This window comes from Daphnia carinata, chromosome 4, assembly GCF_022539665.2.
Source record: "Daphnia carinata strain CSIRO-1 chromosome 4, CSIRO_AGI_Dcar_HiC_V3, whole genome shotgun sequence".
Classification (NCBI taxonomy): Eukaryota; Metazoa; Arthropoda; class Branchiopoda; order Diplostraca; family Daphniidae; genus Daphnia; species Daphnia carinata.
In genome coordinates, this window is record NC_081334.1 from 5,406,265 (window position 1) to 5,424,270 (window position 18,006).

Consider the following 18,006-nt stretch of genomic DNA (forward strand, 5'->3'; position numbering starts at 1 on the left):
CGTATCTGATAAAGCGCAAAAAAGGAAGGGCTTCACCCATTTCCTTTACGCATATCCGCATCTGTCAACGTCGGTGCGCGCATTGCCGTCTCTTTTTTCGTCAACTTTAAAAAGAAAGGTGGGGAGAGAAACGGGCAGAAAATGTTGAAAAGAAGAAAGGGCGCATTGAAAATGTGTTCCGAAAGCAGCGGTGGCGACGTTGCAAGACAAACGTCATTCGGGTTAATTAATCAAAAGAAATAGAAAAAAAAAAAAGGGGGGGGGGCTCCTTTCATTTGAGAAAATGTCTGCATGGGCTCGATAGAAATGAGAGGTCCCCATCGTATTTTTTTTTATTTTAAAATTTGTCAGGAAAAAAAATGTGTGATAAATGTTTGAATTCATCAATCTCGATAAAAACCGGTTGCACCAGCAATTATTCACGATGTAGGGAAGATACGAGACTGTAAAGTTCTTTGATCATTTCATTTTGATTTTTCACACAATGCAAAAGTCTATGCGCAATCCAAAAAAAAAGAATAAAATTTTTATTCGTCCCCGTTCGAAATATGGAAATTGGCGCGTTGAAAAACATTTATTATTGTTATTTTTTTAAAATTTTTTTTTGATCGAGCCGATGAACTAGACGCCATTCGACGAACCGTTGATTCACATGTCTACAACTTGTTCCCATCAGATACGATTTTTTTTTTTTTTATTATTATCGCATCGTTATTTTTCAAGGCAGTTTCTAAATCGTTATCACCATCACGCGCAGCCGTTGCCGAACATTTTTTAAAATATTTTTTACGAAGACAGAAAAGGGCGGATGCAGACGGAAGCCGAGTTGGGAAAGAAAAAAAAAAAACCAAAAAACTTAAAAGGATATTTAAGACAGACCCCATGCAGGGCCGACAGAAAAATAGATAACAGCAAAATTATTGAGAAAAACGAAAAAAAAAATAAAATAAATTAAAGAAAAGAAAGGAAAAAAAAAAAATTAAAAATTAGCGGACACGAAGAAAATTCCTCAAAAAATGTAGGAAATGTTGGTAGTCTAGTTTCACATCGGCTCGATTGTCCATATTTTATTTTATTTTTTTCAAGGGGGAAGTCTTCTCGATTTCCCTTTGTTTGCGCCGTTTCCTTCCTTCTTTCGACGAAATAATAAAAAAATCTTGTTATCGTTTTCAATGGTTGAGTTTTGCTTTTCATCCGCAGATGAGTTCACACGTGCTTTTTGATTTTCTCATCACTTTCGCTCGTCATTATGAAAGGAAACCTCTCAAACGCATCGCCCTCCCAACTTCCGATACGCGTCGATATCCTTCTTTCTTCTTCTTCTTCTTCTTCTTCTTTGGCTAGAAGATGATCACCGATCGCTTGCCATATCCGCCCGGCCGCGCCCCAATTGTTTGTCTGTTTTTCAAACTAAGGTTTTCTCCGATTCTTCTCCCTTGAAATGCCCATTGAACTTTTCAACGTCCGACAGAGGAGCGGCCGCGAAACTCACACGGCAATTCCCCAAGATTTTCGACACCCCCAAAAACAGCAACCGGTGCGCTCGATTATCAGGGGCTACCGACTTCCTCTTTCTCTTTTTTTTTTGAAATCTTCTTTTGAACCCGGGTGTGTGTGTGTGTGTGTATCTAATACACACACCTATACTCGATATCTTTTTTATTATTATTATTATTATGAATTATTTGTAGAAACAGGAAATCGTTTCGAACTGACAAAAAGGACAACAAACACCCTGAGATAGATCGAATGTATTCATATTTTTACGCTGTTTTCTCATCATTTTGATTCGCCTATATATATACCCCACCCTCCCCCACTCCGCCACACGTGAAACAGCCCACCCGACACACCTCCTACGCGTCCGTTTATCTCTTTTCTATCCGTGTGTGAATGTTCATTTTTCAAAAATCTCCTCAAAATTTGAGACTCGCATTTTCAAAAGGAAAGAATAAAAAAAAAAAAAAAAAAAATGATAGGAAAATAAAATAAAAAAAAAGTAGACAACAGAAAACAACATGGATCCGACACGCCCATCTTTTTTAAAGAATCCATCCGATCAAAATGTACCCGATATATATATACACAGAGTATTCAATACGTCATTTTTCTATTTTTGCTATTTCATCACTTTCTCTTTACGGCCACGAAAACCCAACGTCTTTTTTTTTTTTTTTTCCTTTTGCAGCCCTCGATTCTGACCCCTCCTATTCACACAATTTTGAACGGTGGTCGTTTTTTTTTTTTTTCTAAGAAGAAAATGTTTTGACCATGACTGACCCAATCTATTACACGGCTGTCGCCTTACGTAATAGCATTCGTCTTAAACTCAACGTAGAAATGGGGGGGAAACGAAGACAAAGACTGGGCAATTCAAATCGCAATAAGAATTCAGTGTTTAAAAAAAAAACAAAAAAAAACAACCACCTAAGCGACGGTTGTCATGGTAACGTGTTAGTCAATAACGACGGAGACGGCCGTTGAATCAAACGAGTGAAAGCCATGTTGAAAGCTGGACACTACACGGATCTGCTCCGTCAAGTGAACGAACTCAAACGCCAACTGCATCTGGTCGGTAAAGTATACCAAGCAAAAATTTGTCATCATTATCGTTCAAAAAAAATCTATTTCCCCAATTCCCGATAACGGGGCCGATGCCTTAGCGACGTCACAAACAGCGGGGGGGGGGGGGGGGCGCATAAATAGATGGTCATCAATACATTTGGCATTTCTGGTATATCCTGATGGATTAATCATCAAGATATGCTAGAAAATAAAACAAATTCTATAGTTCACGAAAAAAAAAACAGAAAGAAGTGCGTGCATTAAAGGGAGATGTTGTCGTACGTGCCGGCAGGAATGAAGGGGGGGGGGGGGGGGAACGAGGATGAAAGCCGGGCAGGTGCTGGCAGCTGGACATTTCTTTTTTTTTTTTTTTTTTTTGTTTCCTATGCGTATACTTAACAACGGAGAGAGAGAGAGCAACAGTGTCAAATTGTCTTACCATCAGCAGTTGACCCATCTGCCCCCCCCCCCCCCCCCCCTACACGTACTCAAAAATGGGTTTCTGTCTCTCTTTTCTTTCGAACAAAAGGCTGCGTCCGTACTATTCTCCTCCCCCCGCTTGTTCTGTCCACCGAACGAAAAATGGTTCATGTATAGAACGCACAATTACGGAACACGACGCACACAGGACAAATTTTCACCCCAAACAATTCTATAGATGTTATGTATTGTATTTTTATTTATTTGATTTCGTATATATATATATACATTTGTCTATTTTTGATCGGCAATTGCCGCCTACGCCGCTTATTCATTTCGGTCCATTACTTTTTTTTTTTTTTTTTGGACATGTATTTTTGGATTTGTATTTGTCCTTACTCATCGCTGTCGCTTTTGCTGGGTTTTGCCCTCCTGTGTGCGGAAACAGCATCCCCGGATGTGCGCATCTCTTTTTATTTTTTGGTTTTGTTTTGTTTTGTTTTCGGGGTCGTTGTCCAACGTGTTTGCGTACGCGCTGGCCATCCGCACACTTCACAACAGCAACCAACTTTTGTGTTTTGCGTTTCCCTACATCGTACATTGTATAGCGTCGTATAATTCAAAAAAAAAAAAAAAAAAGAAAAGAAAAGGAAACTACATGATGTGGAGTATTCATTTCCTTTTTCTATTCGAGAGCCTCCATTATGAACATTGCCTTTTGATGGCTGGCCAATTTGTTGGCATACAAGCGACACCTTATGTGATTTTATTTTCCCTCCTTTCCTGTTATCTCTTTCTATTTTTTTAATTTTTTTTTTAAATTCTATTTATGGCGATTCTTGTCTGATTTATTGATGGATTTATTTTGATTCATCGTCATTAGTCTACCTAAAAAACAAAAATGGCCTCCGTGTGCGCAGCATTTCCTGCCTTCTGTTCTTTATTGGGTCGTACACAGCTTTCGAAAGAATTTGCGATTTATGTTAATGTTTTCAACCTATTTTATTTTTATTTTTGACGCGCAATGCGTATGCACTTCCTTCTCGGTGGAGGAGGTTCGCTATACCTTCGTTTATTTAAAACACCCGATATCACTATGCGCATTTTCAATTAGAACCTTGAAGGCGCAAAATGTGCTGGATTATGGATATGTAACGTACGAGTTATTCACGCATTGTGTGAAATTAAGTCAGGGGGAAAAAAAATTGGAAATGTATATTCAAAAATCGAAACCGAAAAACGAGAAAAAAACATGGAACGGGGGCGAGCAATGAATCGACATGAATGATAACAAGTGTGAAAGAAGTTAACCATTTTTTTCGCTGTTGTTGCTTTCTACGATAGCAAACCCACCCCACCCCCCTACACTACCACCCTCTTCTAAAAAAAAAACTACACACAAAAACATAACGCCCACTATCGTCTGTATCCAATTTGTTCGTCTTGTTACTTATTTTTTATTTATTTTTTATTCATCGAACACAGCCGTTTTTTTTTCTTTCTTTCTTTCTTTCTTATCGACTAAAAAAAATTAAATTGATAAACATTTTTTTTTTATTTTTTTGGGGGGGGGGCGACGTGCGACGGTTCGGATGAATTCAATAGAGGCGGAGCGCAAGGCGTGCGAGGACGAAGGCAGCGAGACGATCAAAAGGAACCAACAGCAGCTCAATCGACTGAAACAAGATGGTAACGGCTTCAATTCTTAAAAAAAAAAAAAAAAAAAAAAAAAAAAAAAAAAAAATTCGAATTTTTCGATTCGAACACGTTTTCATTTGTTTAAAAACGAAACGACACGCATCGTCGCTTTTCGAGGGTAGACACCCATTGGTTGAAATCGATTAGCGCATTTGTCACTTGTCTACGTTTGACATTTTGTTAAATCGAAAAATTTCAATTTCTTTTTCTTTTCTAAAATGTAACGCCAATAAAAACGTCTGTTTTATATAGTGGGCGACATCAAATCGGAGCTGAGCGACACGGTGAGGAACACCCGGCAAAATCATCCGACGCAATCGAGCCAAATGGGCATCCTTCAGTTGCTGAAAGAGAACAACATCGACTACAGCAAATACAAGCTGACCAAATCGTCGGAGGAGATTCTCACCGACCTCGACTGGCGCATTGCCGACATAGTCAAACAAGCCGACCTAACTAAACATGAAATACAAGTGGTGAGTTTTCGAAACGAAGAACATCAACTCACCTACTTATAGACCGCTCGAAAATTAGACTGTCGGCATCGTAACGGCCGTTTCCGCTGCTCATTTGCGTGGCTCTTTCTTTTTTTCTTTTTTTTTTTAACGAACGCGTGGTTTTTAACCAAACACAAGGTTAGAGCATTTTTGCGGAGAAAGAGCAAGAGGTCTTTATTACGTGTACGTTTTTTTTTTTTTTTTTGTTTTTTTTTTAGCCAAAACGAAAAATGTTTTTCCTCAGTCCGTACCAACTCTCTGCTCTTTTTTTCTTTTTCTTTTTCTTGCGCGCGCGCGGTTGTATTAAGTATTCAAAAAGGCAAAAGAACCAACCGCCCATGATTATGCTAATAGGCTATGTTTTTCACTGCATCGTGAGCTCAAAGAGAAACACGGCCGATTAGCTGTGTCGACTTGTTTCTCCTTTGTGCGTCGTACGATCTTCTTTTATTTTTATTTATTTATTTTTTTTTTTTTTTCTGTACTCGAGTTGGTTACTCGCGAACAGTTTGTAACGAGAAACCGCGACCTTGGCGTGTCGTGTGTACATTCGAGATATATATATATATATATACAGTATATATTTTAACTACTTTTTTTTCTTTTTTTTTTTTCTTTTTCTACTGCCTCCGGTGATGCCGCCGACCTTTACCCGATAGATTTACCAGAGGATCAACGAGATCGATGAACAGCTGGCCCTGGATTCGGAACCGAGTCGAGCGGAGAGCCCGACGCGCGTGTTATCGTCTACTGCATCGTCATTATCGCCGGTCAAATCATCAGCCACGTCATTTCCCATGACCAAGGTCCGTATCTTCACTTGGCATTCTCTTATTTAGAAAAAAAAAAAAAGCCTATCTATTTATATATATATAAGTAGCTGTATACCAAAGAAAGCTTTTCATCTATTTCCCGTATTTCCTTATTTGTACGCGCGTTTTTGGCTTCTCTTCTCTCATTCTGCACGCATATCCATTACGTTTTCTATCGTGCCATGTCGATATCATTTTTCAGACTGGGCCCCCGCGTGGCGAGTTACGCACTGCGCACGTGTTAGCATTCAGTTCCACGGTCAGTTCCGTGTTGATTGCTCAATCACTAATTTCGACACGGCGCCAGTTTGTCTACTCTCCTTGCGTTTTTTTTTCTTTTTTTTTTTTTCTAACGTTATGACTTCATTGGCACGAGTTTCGTCTATAAAACTAAATCTCTTTATTCAATGTGATTGAATGAAAAAGCCCAGGCATTCGATTCTGATTTTATGTACCTTTTTTTTTTATTATTATTATTACTATTATCATTTTTATGATCTGTAACGAGAATTTTCTACGCGCGCACTGGAAATCGAGGCAACGGATATTATAGGGTAAACAATGCTCTGCACTAGTCCGTGCGGTTGGAACATAATAATGCCAGTGAAGGGGGGTTGGGGGGGAGAGAGTGGAGGAGTAAATCAGATCAAAAACTGGTCGATTATTATTCTTTCTCTTTTTGGCGTGTACAAACACAAACAAAGTTACGTCAATGATGTTCTCTTTTGGCGGATCGCAGCTTCACGAAAAAAAAAAAAAAAAAAAAAAAAAGAAAACATTCACAGGAGCTTTTGTGCTGTCCGTATTGCGGAAGAGTTAGGGCGCAGATGATGTGACGGATGACTGCTCTCTTTCGAACCCGAAGACCTTTGCGTCTAACGATAGGCCTTTTAGGGGGAAAAAACTATAACAATAACGCCTAAACTAACATTGCAGGCTGAAGGTTTTTGCTCGCAGCCAGTTGGACGAGGTGAAATTAGATCCTTTTTCGTACTGCAAACGCCATTAAACAAGCGAAAAAAGAGTGGGTGGAAGTGTGGGGGGGGGGGGCATAGTCGGATTTTCTTTGTTGGTTTCACGTGTGTGGTTCGTTTCACGACGATATCAAAATCTCTTCTTTCGTACCCCCCCCCCTGCCTCCATCCGCCGCAAAATCCACCCCCCTACTCCACGTTAAAAATGACCTAGCGGCGGTCTCTCTTATGTTTAAACAAATCGACTCGTATTTAGCTTCAATTCCAGGGCTTTAGAGGTACAGCCTTTTTCTGTATTTCAGGGACGAGGGGCCAAAAAGGGAGGGGGATTACATAATACAGGTTTTATGTACAACTACCCAGTCGGACAAATGTACAACAGCAATTGGGGGACACACCGCCGCTTGGTCATGTATTCAAAATCTATGAAACGCAGACGCATTTTTTCGAAATTTCACAAGCGTGAAAGTCGTGTACGAATGTATCTAGTCGATGGCCACACAATCTCTCTACATCGATGATCAGCACCTGCCTCTTTTTGTTCACCCTCCCATCGAGCCCGTGCACGGGGTTTTTTAAGGCTCGTGTTGCGTTACAAGTTGCTTCAAATGTTGTCGAATTTTTACGCAAATGCGTCTGTTAAATTCTGTGTGTAAATGTCGACCCCCCCCCCCAAATGGCGTTCATTACGGCTATACAAACCCTCCCCCCCCCTTCCCCCATATATATATATTTTTTTTATTTCACAGAGGACAAGTTGGTGAATTAGAATTATTAGGTACGCCTTTGAATAGAGACATTTTGGGATACATGTTTTATATACAAGATGTGATCTCGTAATAATTTTTCAGTTTTGCATTTTTATTTCGAAACCAAAAGGTAGGGAAAAAAAAAGAAAAGAAACGATAAAAATGTTTTCATGAATAATACTGTCAGTTGATTCAAGTTTATTAGCTACATAAAGTATCAACAGCTGTTGTATACACGTGACATGTTCGTTAAACTCCTTTTATTTTCAAAACATTCATGTGCTTTTTTTTTTTTTCTTTCCTAAATAACACGCGACTCGTGCGCGTACCTCTGTCCTCATTCCGCCCTTAACTATTTGGCTTCTCTTACTTACTACACGTGAATAAGAAAATCTCTCTCTCTAAATAAAAAAATGAAAAAAAAAAATGAAGGATTTAATGAGAGAGAAAGAGAATGCCACGACGTTCAATGGTATTTATATATATATATATATATTTTTTCTTCTCATTTTTAATCGCAGGTGATTGATGAGGAAGCAACACTGACGGAGATTCAAAGCATCCGACAGAAGATGGCCGAAGCTTACCACATACAGCGCCAGTACAAGACAATTCTGGACGTGATCAGCGGCGAAAGGATCGGTTACGAAAGTCAACTCACCGAGCTGGAAAAAAGTACGGCCGATTCTAAAGTAGAAGCCGCTAAGCTCAAGGTTAGTTTTTTTTTTTCCTTTCGTTTTTAAAAACCCCATCATCATCAACACTTTAAACGTATATTTATCTGTCCGCTGGTATGCGGGCCTCTAGCGGTTTTGAACCCTATCCGCCCATTTCCGTTTCACGAGACGTCGCGTTCGTTTCACTATCGAAAAAGAATATTTTGAATTTTTTCTTCTTTTTTTTTTATCCGACACCTGGTCGATGGTGTTGCTCCATTGTTCTGCTAAATCGATGAATGGCAGGGAGTGAATACATAAACGATCGGGTGTTCTTTTCCTTTGGCTGACGGTGCGTCCGTTACGTCTACGTCTACGCGCACTGAACGAATCGAATGTAATCGAGACGCGCCTTGATGTGTACTTTACCTATTTATGTTTTGTTGAAATCTAGCGGGATGCGCATTGTGTTTCTTTTTTTTTTTTTGTTTGGAGATAAATGGACGGTGAGAAGAGAGGAAGAGAGAGAGAAAAAAAAAAACACGAACGAAATGAAATTTATTCAGGGTCTTGGCGTGAATGCCAACTTTCTTTCCTTTCAATCTTTTCTTTCATTTCGTAGTTGTTGTTGTTGCTGTTGCTGTTGTTGTCTCTATTTGTTTATGGTGATTTTCTTTCGGCTTCAAAAAAAAAAAAAAAAAAAAAAGAAAGAAAAGAACAGAAATTATAAAATAAAATAACAGATTTGCCTTGTGTCGCTGCGTTGGGTGTATAGGATGTGAGAGAAGCGGCCAAACGAGCCAGAGATGTGGCCAAGACGGAACTGCAGCATCACGAGGAGACTCTGGTGGCCTCCACGAGAGAAACCGACCGCCTTCTCAGCGACTACAAGTACACACACTTCTCATTTCCTTTTAGTTTTATTTATTTTATTTTATTTTATTTTATTTTATTTTATTTTATTTATTTATTTAAAAATAGAAAAAAAGAAAGAAAAGGCATTCTCTTTATAGGATGTTTCTGTGTATTGCGCTATTGTGTTTGCTTTGTTGCTTTTTCCTTTTTTTTATTCGTCTATTATCCAATTAAACACGGACTCGCCCAGTCATCCATCTCATTGAACCGGCCGGTGTTTTTGAGTACATCGCCGTTTTGATGACGTCGGTTTTCTCAGTTTTGAAAAAAAAAATTTTTTTTTTTTTTTTTTTTTTTTTTTTTTTATTTAAAGGATAAAACGTGAAAGACGTGACTCAGTCCAAGCTTCCCTGTTTTCTCTCTCTTCTTTTTCTGTTGCTGTTGGTACAAGCGGTCAGATTATTTTAATCGGTGCGCTTTCGATTTTTTTTTTTTCTTTTTTTTGTGTATTGTATTTGTTTGTTTATTTGTGTTCTTCCTAATCCGTCAACGTTCTCGTGCCAGTCGGCAATCTTCTCAATTTTAGAGAAATCTAAACACAAATTTAAAAAGGAGGAGAAAAACATTTTCTTTATCAAACCCTCCCCGCCCTCCCCTCAAAAAAAAAAAAAAATAATAATAATAATATTTCCATGAAGTGAATTCCAATTTTCTCATTAGAAAAAGAAATGAATTAATAAAGTGGGAGACATTTGCATATGTAGGACAGCAGCGTAAATGACTTTCTTTTTTCTTTTTCCGCAGGCGTCGCATTGACGAAATGAAATCGACGGCGTCCAACGCGTCCAACCGGCATGTCCGCAACCCGACGACACAAATGACGGGCCGCGTCACGCTACCCACAGGGTCGGCGGCCACTTCGGCCGCTGGCGCGGCTTCTGGAGAAATTTCGCTTGCAGATCAGGAAGCGAGACAGGCCCTTCACGAGACCAAAAAGGCCATCGATCACTTGAGATCCGTTACTGGTATACATTTTTTTTTTTTTTTTCTTTTTTTTTTTTACAGTTTGATTTCTATGCTATTATAATAGCGATACGATATTCACTGGTGCTCTCCTCTCTCTTCAATCGCGTCGTTGATATATTTTGCGCTACGCTGCATCCATTATGCACTTGCAATCATAATTCATATTCAAATGAATGGCACGGCGTCATAATAATTTATTGAGATATTATTCAATCCCTTCCACCCAGAATAGGAAAAAAAAAAAAAAAAAAAAAAAAACTCCCTCCTCTTCATACATACATATATACGCGTCGAGCCCAACCCTCCATTTTCAATCTTTTTAAACAAATTCTATGTTGTCTTTTCTTTCTTTACTTTGCTTTGGTGTGTGATCGACTTGTTTTCATTTCCTCAAGCCAACTCTTTTTCTTTTTTTTTTTTTCTTTTTCATTTCTGTTGCTTATTATTCCTTATACGGCGTAGCCACTCGGTTCAAAAGCGCACCAGATCGCCATTTCAAAAAAAAAAAAAAAAAAAAAAAATGCGGGACGTTAAAGTGAACGAGTTGCTATGGGCAAAGAAGAGAAAACGCAGAGCGATGTAGTAACTATTTTCAAAAGAAAAAGGGGGGGGGGAGAACAGATCCATTCAACGGCGATTAGCGTGATCCGCTCTGGATGGTTATCGTCAAACATCTATAGAGGCTATTATGCATACGACTGAGAGAGAGAGAGAGCTCTGCGTTTACATGTGAGAAAAAGACGAAACCAGCTGCTGCTACTTTGTTGCTCGTCTAGTTGGCGGCTTTTGGGTTCCATTTTTTTTTTTTTTGTTTTGTTTTGTTTGTTCTTGTTGCTTCCCCTTTCTTGTTGCCATTTGCAGTGTGTCGATTGAGTATTGTGTGTGAGTGTGTGTGTGTGTGTGCTACATATTTAATATTCCGTAAAGTAGTAGCCGACATATCGAGATATATTTGCGTGTTGCATAATGTGGCCATTTATCACCATCCAGTCAGGGGAGTTCAGGACGCCCACAGAGAAAAGCCACTTCATTTTTTCTCTCTCTCTCTCTCTCTCTCTCTCCTTTTCTCTCGCTCTCCACAAAGAGAAAGAGGTTATTTTATTTGTGTGTGTGTGTGTGTGTGTGTGTGTGCGCGCTCTTAGCACTAGATTAGCATTGGACGTATCGCACATGTAGGGCGGTGTTTGAAACTTGTAAAGCTCTGTTCGGGATTAGACTTGCTAATTAGATCGGACGCTCTGGCGATGATGACCGTTGCTCCTGTATGTCGACTGCCCGTGGTGACGCTTGTCAGCGATTACCAACCGGATCACAAACTGTTCAAAATGAAAGGCCACCAACAACGCAGTTGGCTTCATTTTCAAGTGGCTTTCATTCAAACATCCCCCCCCCCCCACACAGCTGATGCTCTTTCATAATCATCCACATGATTGTTGGATGTCCTGATGGTTACCCATTAGGCCCGTGTCACGAGCGTCCAATTCATCACGTCAGTTCATCACCTCTTTCTCTTTTCATTTTTTATTTGAAAGAGAAAAAAATTTCATTTTTATTTTTATTTTTTTCCTGATTCGTTCGCTGCGTCAAAAAATTATGCGCGTGCTTTTTGTGTTCACACTCCTCCCCCCCTCCCCCGACGTGTCGGACAGCGGACAGACAATTCGTTTCCTGTTCGACGGGTTATCGTTTCTCCTTTGATCATTAGCCAAGTGTTCGCATCTATTCAAAGGCAACCGACAAAAGATTATTTTTATTTTTCGAAATCCTTTTTGAGGGCCAATCAACGTTTTCGCTGTTATTATCACAGAGAGGCGCGTACATTGATTGAAAACAATCTTCGAAGCGCGCCATAATTTCCGTTATGAATCATCTCTTGACTGATTCTTTTCTTATTGTTTAACGGCGTTTCTATACGTGCATTTAGTTTTTTTATTCATACGTTTTTATTTTTGAAGCATTAGCTGTAAAATGAGCTTTTGATTTCAAGGGAGGGAAACACCGGCCTCCATTTGGGTTGAAACTATGCGCCGCCGTAACACGAGATCGTTATTCTCATCAATGCGGTACCACCTTTTTTTTTTTTTTTTTTTTCTCGATCGTTGCAAATCCTAATACGGGCTAAATTTTTACTTTTAACATCGAGATGTGAGAATCTGAACCGAAAGGAAGGGGCAAAAAAAAAAATAATAATAAAATAAAATTGGGTGAATTTTATCCGGTCACAGACTGATGCAATTAGGTAGCGGCTCTCAGAAATTTGAAACTCTTTATTCCGATACAATAAAAAAGGATAAACAGATTTTCCCGCATCGATATGCGCTACGATTTCGTCCTATAAATAGCTGGCGATAAAGATCAACATTCATTTTTTTTTTTTTTTTTTTTTCGTCGTCGTTGGATTGGTTACCGTTTTTGTCTGAGGTGCCTACACTGTGTGCCATAAAGACGTGAAATTGAGCTGATGGGCTCTAGATGAAACTACACAATGTCGCTTTTTAGTGAACTACTATAGAAATGCGTAGAATAACCCTGTTCAAGCACAAATGGGTTATGTTAATTCGAGTAATCCGCGTATTTTTTTTTTTTTTTTTTTTCTTCCCTCTTCTTTTCTTTTTTGCCCTCTTTTTTTTATTTTATTATTGGCTTAGATTGCCTCGATCGTACCGAATATATGGGGCCTATCTACCTTTTGTAAGTTCTACACTCGCGTCTTTTTTTTTTTTTTTTTATTTAATTCCGCGTCGTCCGCTACTGAAAGAAAATTCAGAGAAAGGGTAGATTTTTCATCCTTTTTTTTTTTGAGCCGCGATATTTAGGTTTAAAAAAAAAAAAATGGGGGGACGCTAAAAATTGTTAGTTTGAAAAGCAGAAAATCGCTTGGCCCGATGAAAAATTGTGTTAAGCCCCTCACCGTCGTTTCGTCGTACATAAAGAATTTCGAAAGATGATACCATCAAGCGGCAGTCGACCGTCTGCCATTATACGCGCATTTCCCCTTACGCGATCGTAACTGTTATTAACGAGAGCGAGAGCAAGGCGATACTTACCTCCCCTTTTTCTCAATGTGCTTTAAGGAGACGGGAAGGGTTGTTCTATTTTGAAAGCGATATATGGGGAGTTGCAGAGAAAAAGAGGTGAAAGCCAGACTGAGGAGGTATCATTGTGAGCAAACGTTAACATTGGCCGTATCGTGTGTCATGAATACGAAATGATTTTTTTTTTTTTTTTTCTTTCCCATTCTGATTTGAAATGGAAAAAAAAAAAAAAAGGTGCGGCGGACGTCCGTTCGACAATCCGCATCGTCGAATCGCAGAAGGAGAAGTGCGACGAGCTGAGGCAACAGTTTCACGTCCTCCAAGAGCGGGTCCAATACTTGGCACAGCTGAAGGAGACGCTATTGTCTCGTTTGAATCAATTAATCGAGGCGCAGGCGATGTCGAGCAGTACCAGCACCCGGCCGACGCCCCGATTCCTTGAAGAACTGTTTGCCGATGACGGTTCGTTAGCCACTCCACGCTACAAGGCGGCCAGCATGAACGGTGAATACCAAATGGCTCACGAGGACGAACAGCAGATCGACTGCAACGAAGCGCTGGGATCCGTCGCGTCGGCCATCATCAACATTTGCTCTCAAGTGAATATGAATCATTTTTTATTATTATTATTATTATTATTTTTTTTTTATCCCATCCGTTTCGCTTCTACGTGTGTGTCACTATAGAAAAGAAACTGTTAAAGATTTTGAGAACCCGCATGAATGAAATCGCTCGAGTTATGCAACGATTGATGACTCTTTGCGTTCCCCCCTTTTATTTTTTTTTTATTTTTTTTTTTTTTTTGCTTTCATTTGAAGGAGGCCCGTAATAATTCGCTACGGGTCTTCGTGATAACGGATGAGCGAAAGGGGAAATATTCATTTAATCTTCTCTAGCAGAGAGACGCGCCATCCTCTTGAGATGGGTGCGGCTGCTTTATATGGAAATGTTATTATTCCAGACAATGTTTCATTTGAAAAGAGTTTTTTTTTCTTTTCTTTTCTTATCGAGCTCCTCGCGTACACACACACACACAAAAAAAAACAAATGTGCATTCACTTTTCCTTTTCTATTGATCGTTGAAGGGGGGGGGGGAACGCTTTTCGTTTGACTCATCCTCACGATGACTTTCGACACCGAAAACGCAAAGAACCATTTCTTATTTATTGTGTAAAATGAAAGAGAAGGTGAAATTGATTGTACGCCATGGTTTTCAAATAGATTCCCTTCGGCCCACCCGTCGAGGAAACGAATTATCCGACTCAGTCCGCCTCGATGACCGATCATCTGAACGTTCTCAATCTACTGGAGAGTAAGCTGTCGTCGTTGATGGAGCTGGTCAAGAGTCTCGACGCCATCAAGGCAGAACCGTCAACGGTCAATACTAATCCAAACAACAACCCGGACCTTCTCTATTCACAGGTAAAGTAAACACACACACACACACAAAAAGACCACCCTCTACGCAAGACAATAAATTTAAAAGTCTATTCTGCTTAAGTAAACAATCAACTGGATTGAGATCACAATGTGTACACGGCCTTTGAATTTTGTATTTTTTTTTTTTTTTTTTAGATGGGCCATCTGTCATTGCCGTCAAGTCCACGGCCAGCCGAGCCAAAGTCAACGCAGCCGAACGATGCGTCTGGAACAGCGGCGGCGGCGGCGGCGGCGGCGGCTGGAGCAGCCGCCACGACCGTTGCAACGGACCGTGCCGGACGGGTAAGCAACCCCAAATTGAGGGTTGGCAACGAATCGGGTTCAGACGAGGACCAAGTACCGACTCGAGGCTTCCTCAAACGGCAGACGCGCATCATCGTCGAGGCCAAGACAAAAAAACAGAACCAGCGACCCAGAAAAAACGATTAAACTATACGTTTACGTCGACATCGACATCAAACTTTTGGCGGAGGTAAGAAAATTGTTTTTCACTCGACATAAGCCTAAGGTCAATAGAAATATCAAGTAGGGAAAACAAAAATCGTCTCAGAGTAGAACAGCCAACATGATACAAAAGAAACCTTTTTTTTTAAACGGAAAGATGTGGAGCGTGTTTGAATGTGTAACAGTCAATAGCGAGCCCTGTTGTCCACCAATTGCGGCCACGCTTCCACGGACAACAATGCGGCAACGGTCCGAATCTAAATATTAGCCCTCATCATACGTAGAGCGTGGAGGAGGCTTGGTCAGATATTATTGAACAGTCTGCCAAACGTTTGCATTCCCAAATATTTGCTAACTAGCCTATACAAACAATCTGCGGTGGATTTTTTTTTCCCCTCCCTTCCCCCCCTGCCCCCCCCCCCCTCCCGGCCTCATTGTAGTTGACAATTCAATCACGAGTTTCACGTCATATCGCAATGCGCCTTCCCTTTGACATAGCGGTAAACATAGCCAATAATAAAATCACCAAGTCCGGAGAGAAAAAAACGCACGCTAGAGCAAACACAGGCTGGTGTCAACGATTGACGGCCCGATTGACAATGACAATACGAATGTGGCGCACACGTAATTCGATCTAAACTACAGCCGACGTTGGCGGAGGAAAGAAAGAAAGAAAAAAAAAAAGTAGCTGTTATCATTGTGCTCAATAATAGAAGCGAATATTATATACGAGATGCGATGGCGACAAATAGATACATGGTTCCCCAATATTTTCTTTTATTCAACCTATCGATGTACAGTATATACATATGCTTGTGTATAAACAGTACAATTGAGAGTGAGAGAATAATACGGGAAAGCACCCCTCCTTCTTGCAAGACACGTTACATTGGGAGGGGGGGGGGGAGGGTTTGGCCGGCACGAAGACTTATTGTATGGACGTGTAATGTGCTTTATTGTCGTTCTACATGCGCCGTGTGACAGTTGGTCGAGCTATAAACGACACGACCGAAACACGCTTTTCTCTCGAACGAGTACGTACAAAGCTTCGGACGAAATAGCCGGACAATGTCCTCACCATCGTCTCATCGTTCACCCCCCCCCCCCCCAACTCTGGAGGGAGGGGTGAGTCCAGTAGAAAGGGAAAATAAGTAAAAAAAAAAAAAAAAAAATACGTGGGAAAAAAAAAGAGAGAAGAAATTTTTGAATAATAATGAAGGGAATAAAAAAAATAAAATGAACTAAAAAGAAAAAAAAAAAAAAAAAAAAGATAACTGTCGTCCGTATTATAATGACGGGAAGATGAGCTAAGGAGCGCACGTCTGCTTCTTTGATTTCGTCGTCTTTTGTTTGGTTTGTTTGCCCTTGCCGTACTGTACAAGTTCTTGTCATCTTGCATCACAATCGAGCCACACACACACACACACACAAAAAAAAAAATATTCGTCTCTCATTTCTGCACCCGTTAGCTCCTATTTGAGAAGCGCTGACAGTAGAATAACAACGATATCATTCACTCTTGGCTTCTTCCCTCTTCTTTTTCCTCCTCGTAAATTAGGGGCCATTGAAGCGCGACGGGGCTGATCTGGAAGAGAAACCAGAATGGCGAGAGGACGGCCATCGCGGACATGTGTTCCAAGACGCATATATTATAAGGACGCACCAAATCCTATTTTGCATACAAGTTTTGAAGAGTTGTAGAAAAGTCATTCTGCGCCATTCGATGTGAAATCGGACGATGGTTGATGCCCGTGATCTGTTGTTGAGTAGTCGCATCGCTATCAGTTTTTTTCTTTTTCTTTTTCTTTTATAGCAGTTGCTGCTGGCCGAAGAAAAAACCGGTTGTCCTTCGAGTTTTCTTTGTCCTTTATAAGATGTTTGTTTGTTTATTTTTATTTTTCGTCTTTCTCCTGCGCCCTTCTTTTTCTTTTTTTTGTTACGACTAGTTGTATGCGTATATAAATAGCTGTCATTGGAAGTTTTGTAACACGCATCGAGTAATAGGAGAAGGACTACCGGCAACGCGCGTGCCCTCGTTGAGAGATTGCAAACGTCGTTCCGGCAAGCATTCACTGTCAAAGGCAAACAGCAATTAAATTGCCATTTCCGCGATTGAGCTAATAGCTTTTCCGTGTGAGGGAAGGCAAATAGATTTTCCTGTTAAACGGCAAGTTTGAAATGGCGAATTTTTAGATGTTCTTAACTGATTAACGGTGTGCAAAAAAAAAAAACAAAAACAAAAGCGAAAAAAAAAATTTCGACGCTCAAAAATCAGGTCTTTATACAAACTTTAATGCAACACATGCAACAATTTTCGTTCTCCACCCCCCCCCACCCCCCACCCCCCTTTATCCTTTTATACATATGTAGTCTACATCGTTATAGTATTAAATGGAGCCGGCACTGTGCACGCCGTCACGTATGCCTACCCCTGCCGCGCTTTGAAGATTGCGGGTTGCATTTTCATCACATTTATAGCCTTGCTTTATATTCAAATTAAACCAGCAATCTGAACATGTCAAATATGCAAAATGCGTCATAATGAACGCCCAGCGGGGGTACAGTAAATGTCACCTTTTTTTTTTTTTTTTTTTTTTTTTTACTTCGCTTTTTTCTCTCTGGGACTCGAATGTTCAAAAAAAATGAAACGTTTAGAGCCACGGGTGATGGTCGTATCCGGCCGATGTATTGACACGTGAGAAAAAAAAAATGTCTGCCGATTGCTTCTATCCGATTATTGTTACGACAGTAGGCCCAGAAGAATACGACTAGGGCGTGTCCTTTGGCTTGCATCTACTCTCAGCTAGTCGTCCGTGTGACTCTATGGCCGCGAGT

General features: G+C 40.2%; 1 protein-coding gene across 1 annotated transcript; it reads left to right on the plus strand.

Annotated features, from left to right (window-relative positions):
• The first annotated feature begins 2,489 nt into the window (after positions 1–2,489).
• Positions 2,490–17,010, plus strand: LOC130687405 (uncharacterized). Its single transcript, XM_059494886.1, has 11 exons — positions 2,490–2,575; positions 4,591–4,674; positions 4,936–5,159; positions 5,840–5,986; positions 8,237–8,428; positions 9,147–9,262; positions 10,031–10,251; positions 13,522–13,886; positions 14,509–14,709; positions 14,863–15,199; positions 16,730–17,010. Exons 1-10 carry the CDS (start codon positions 2,503–2,505, stop codon positions 15,154–15,156), a joined length of 1,917 nt encoding a protein of 638 aa, XP_059350869.1. The 5' UTR covers positions 2,490–2,502; the 3' UTR covers positions 15,157–15,199; positions 16,730–17,010.
• The last annotated feature ends 996 nt before the right edge of the window (positions 17,011–18,006 follow it).

Excerpts from the sequence above, each read along its gene's own strand:
- LOC130687405 (XM_059494886.1), top strand. The coding sequence starts at position 2,503 with ATGTTGAAAGCTGGACACTACACGGATCTGCTCCGTCAAGTGAACGAA. Across the intron at positions 4,675-4,935 it reads CAATCGACTGAAACAAGATG|TGGGCGACATCAAATCGGAG; the intron begins GTAACGGCTTCA and ends TGTTTTATATAG. Across the intron at positions 14,710-14,862 it reads CGGACCTTCTCTATTCACAG|ATGGGCCATCTGTCATTGCC; the intron begins GTAAAGTAAACA and ends TTTTTTTTTTAG.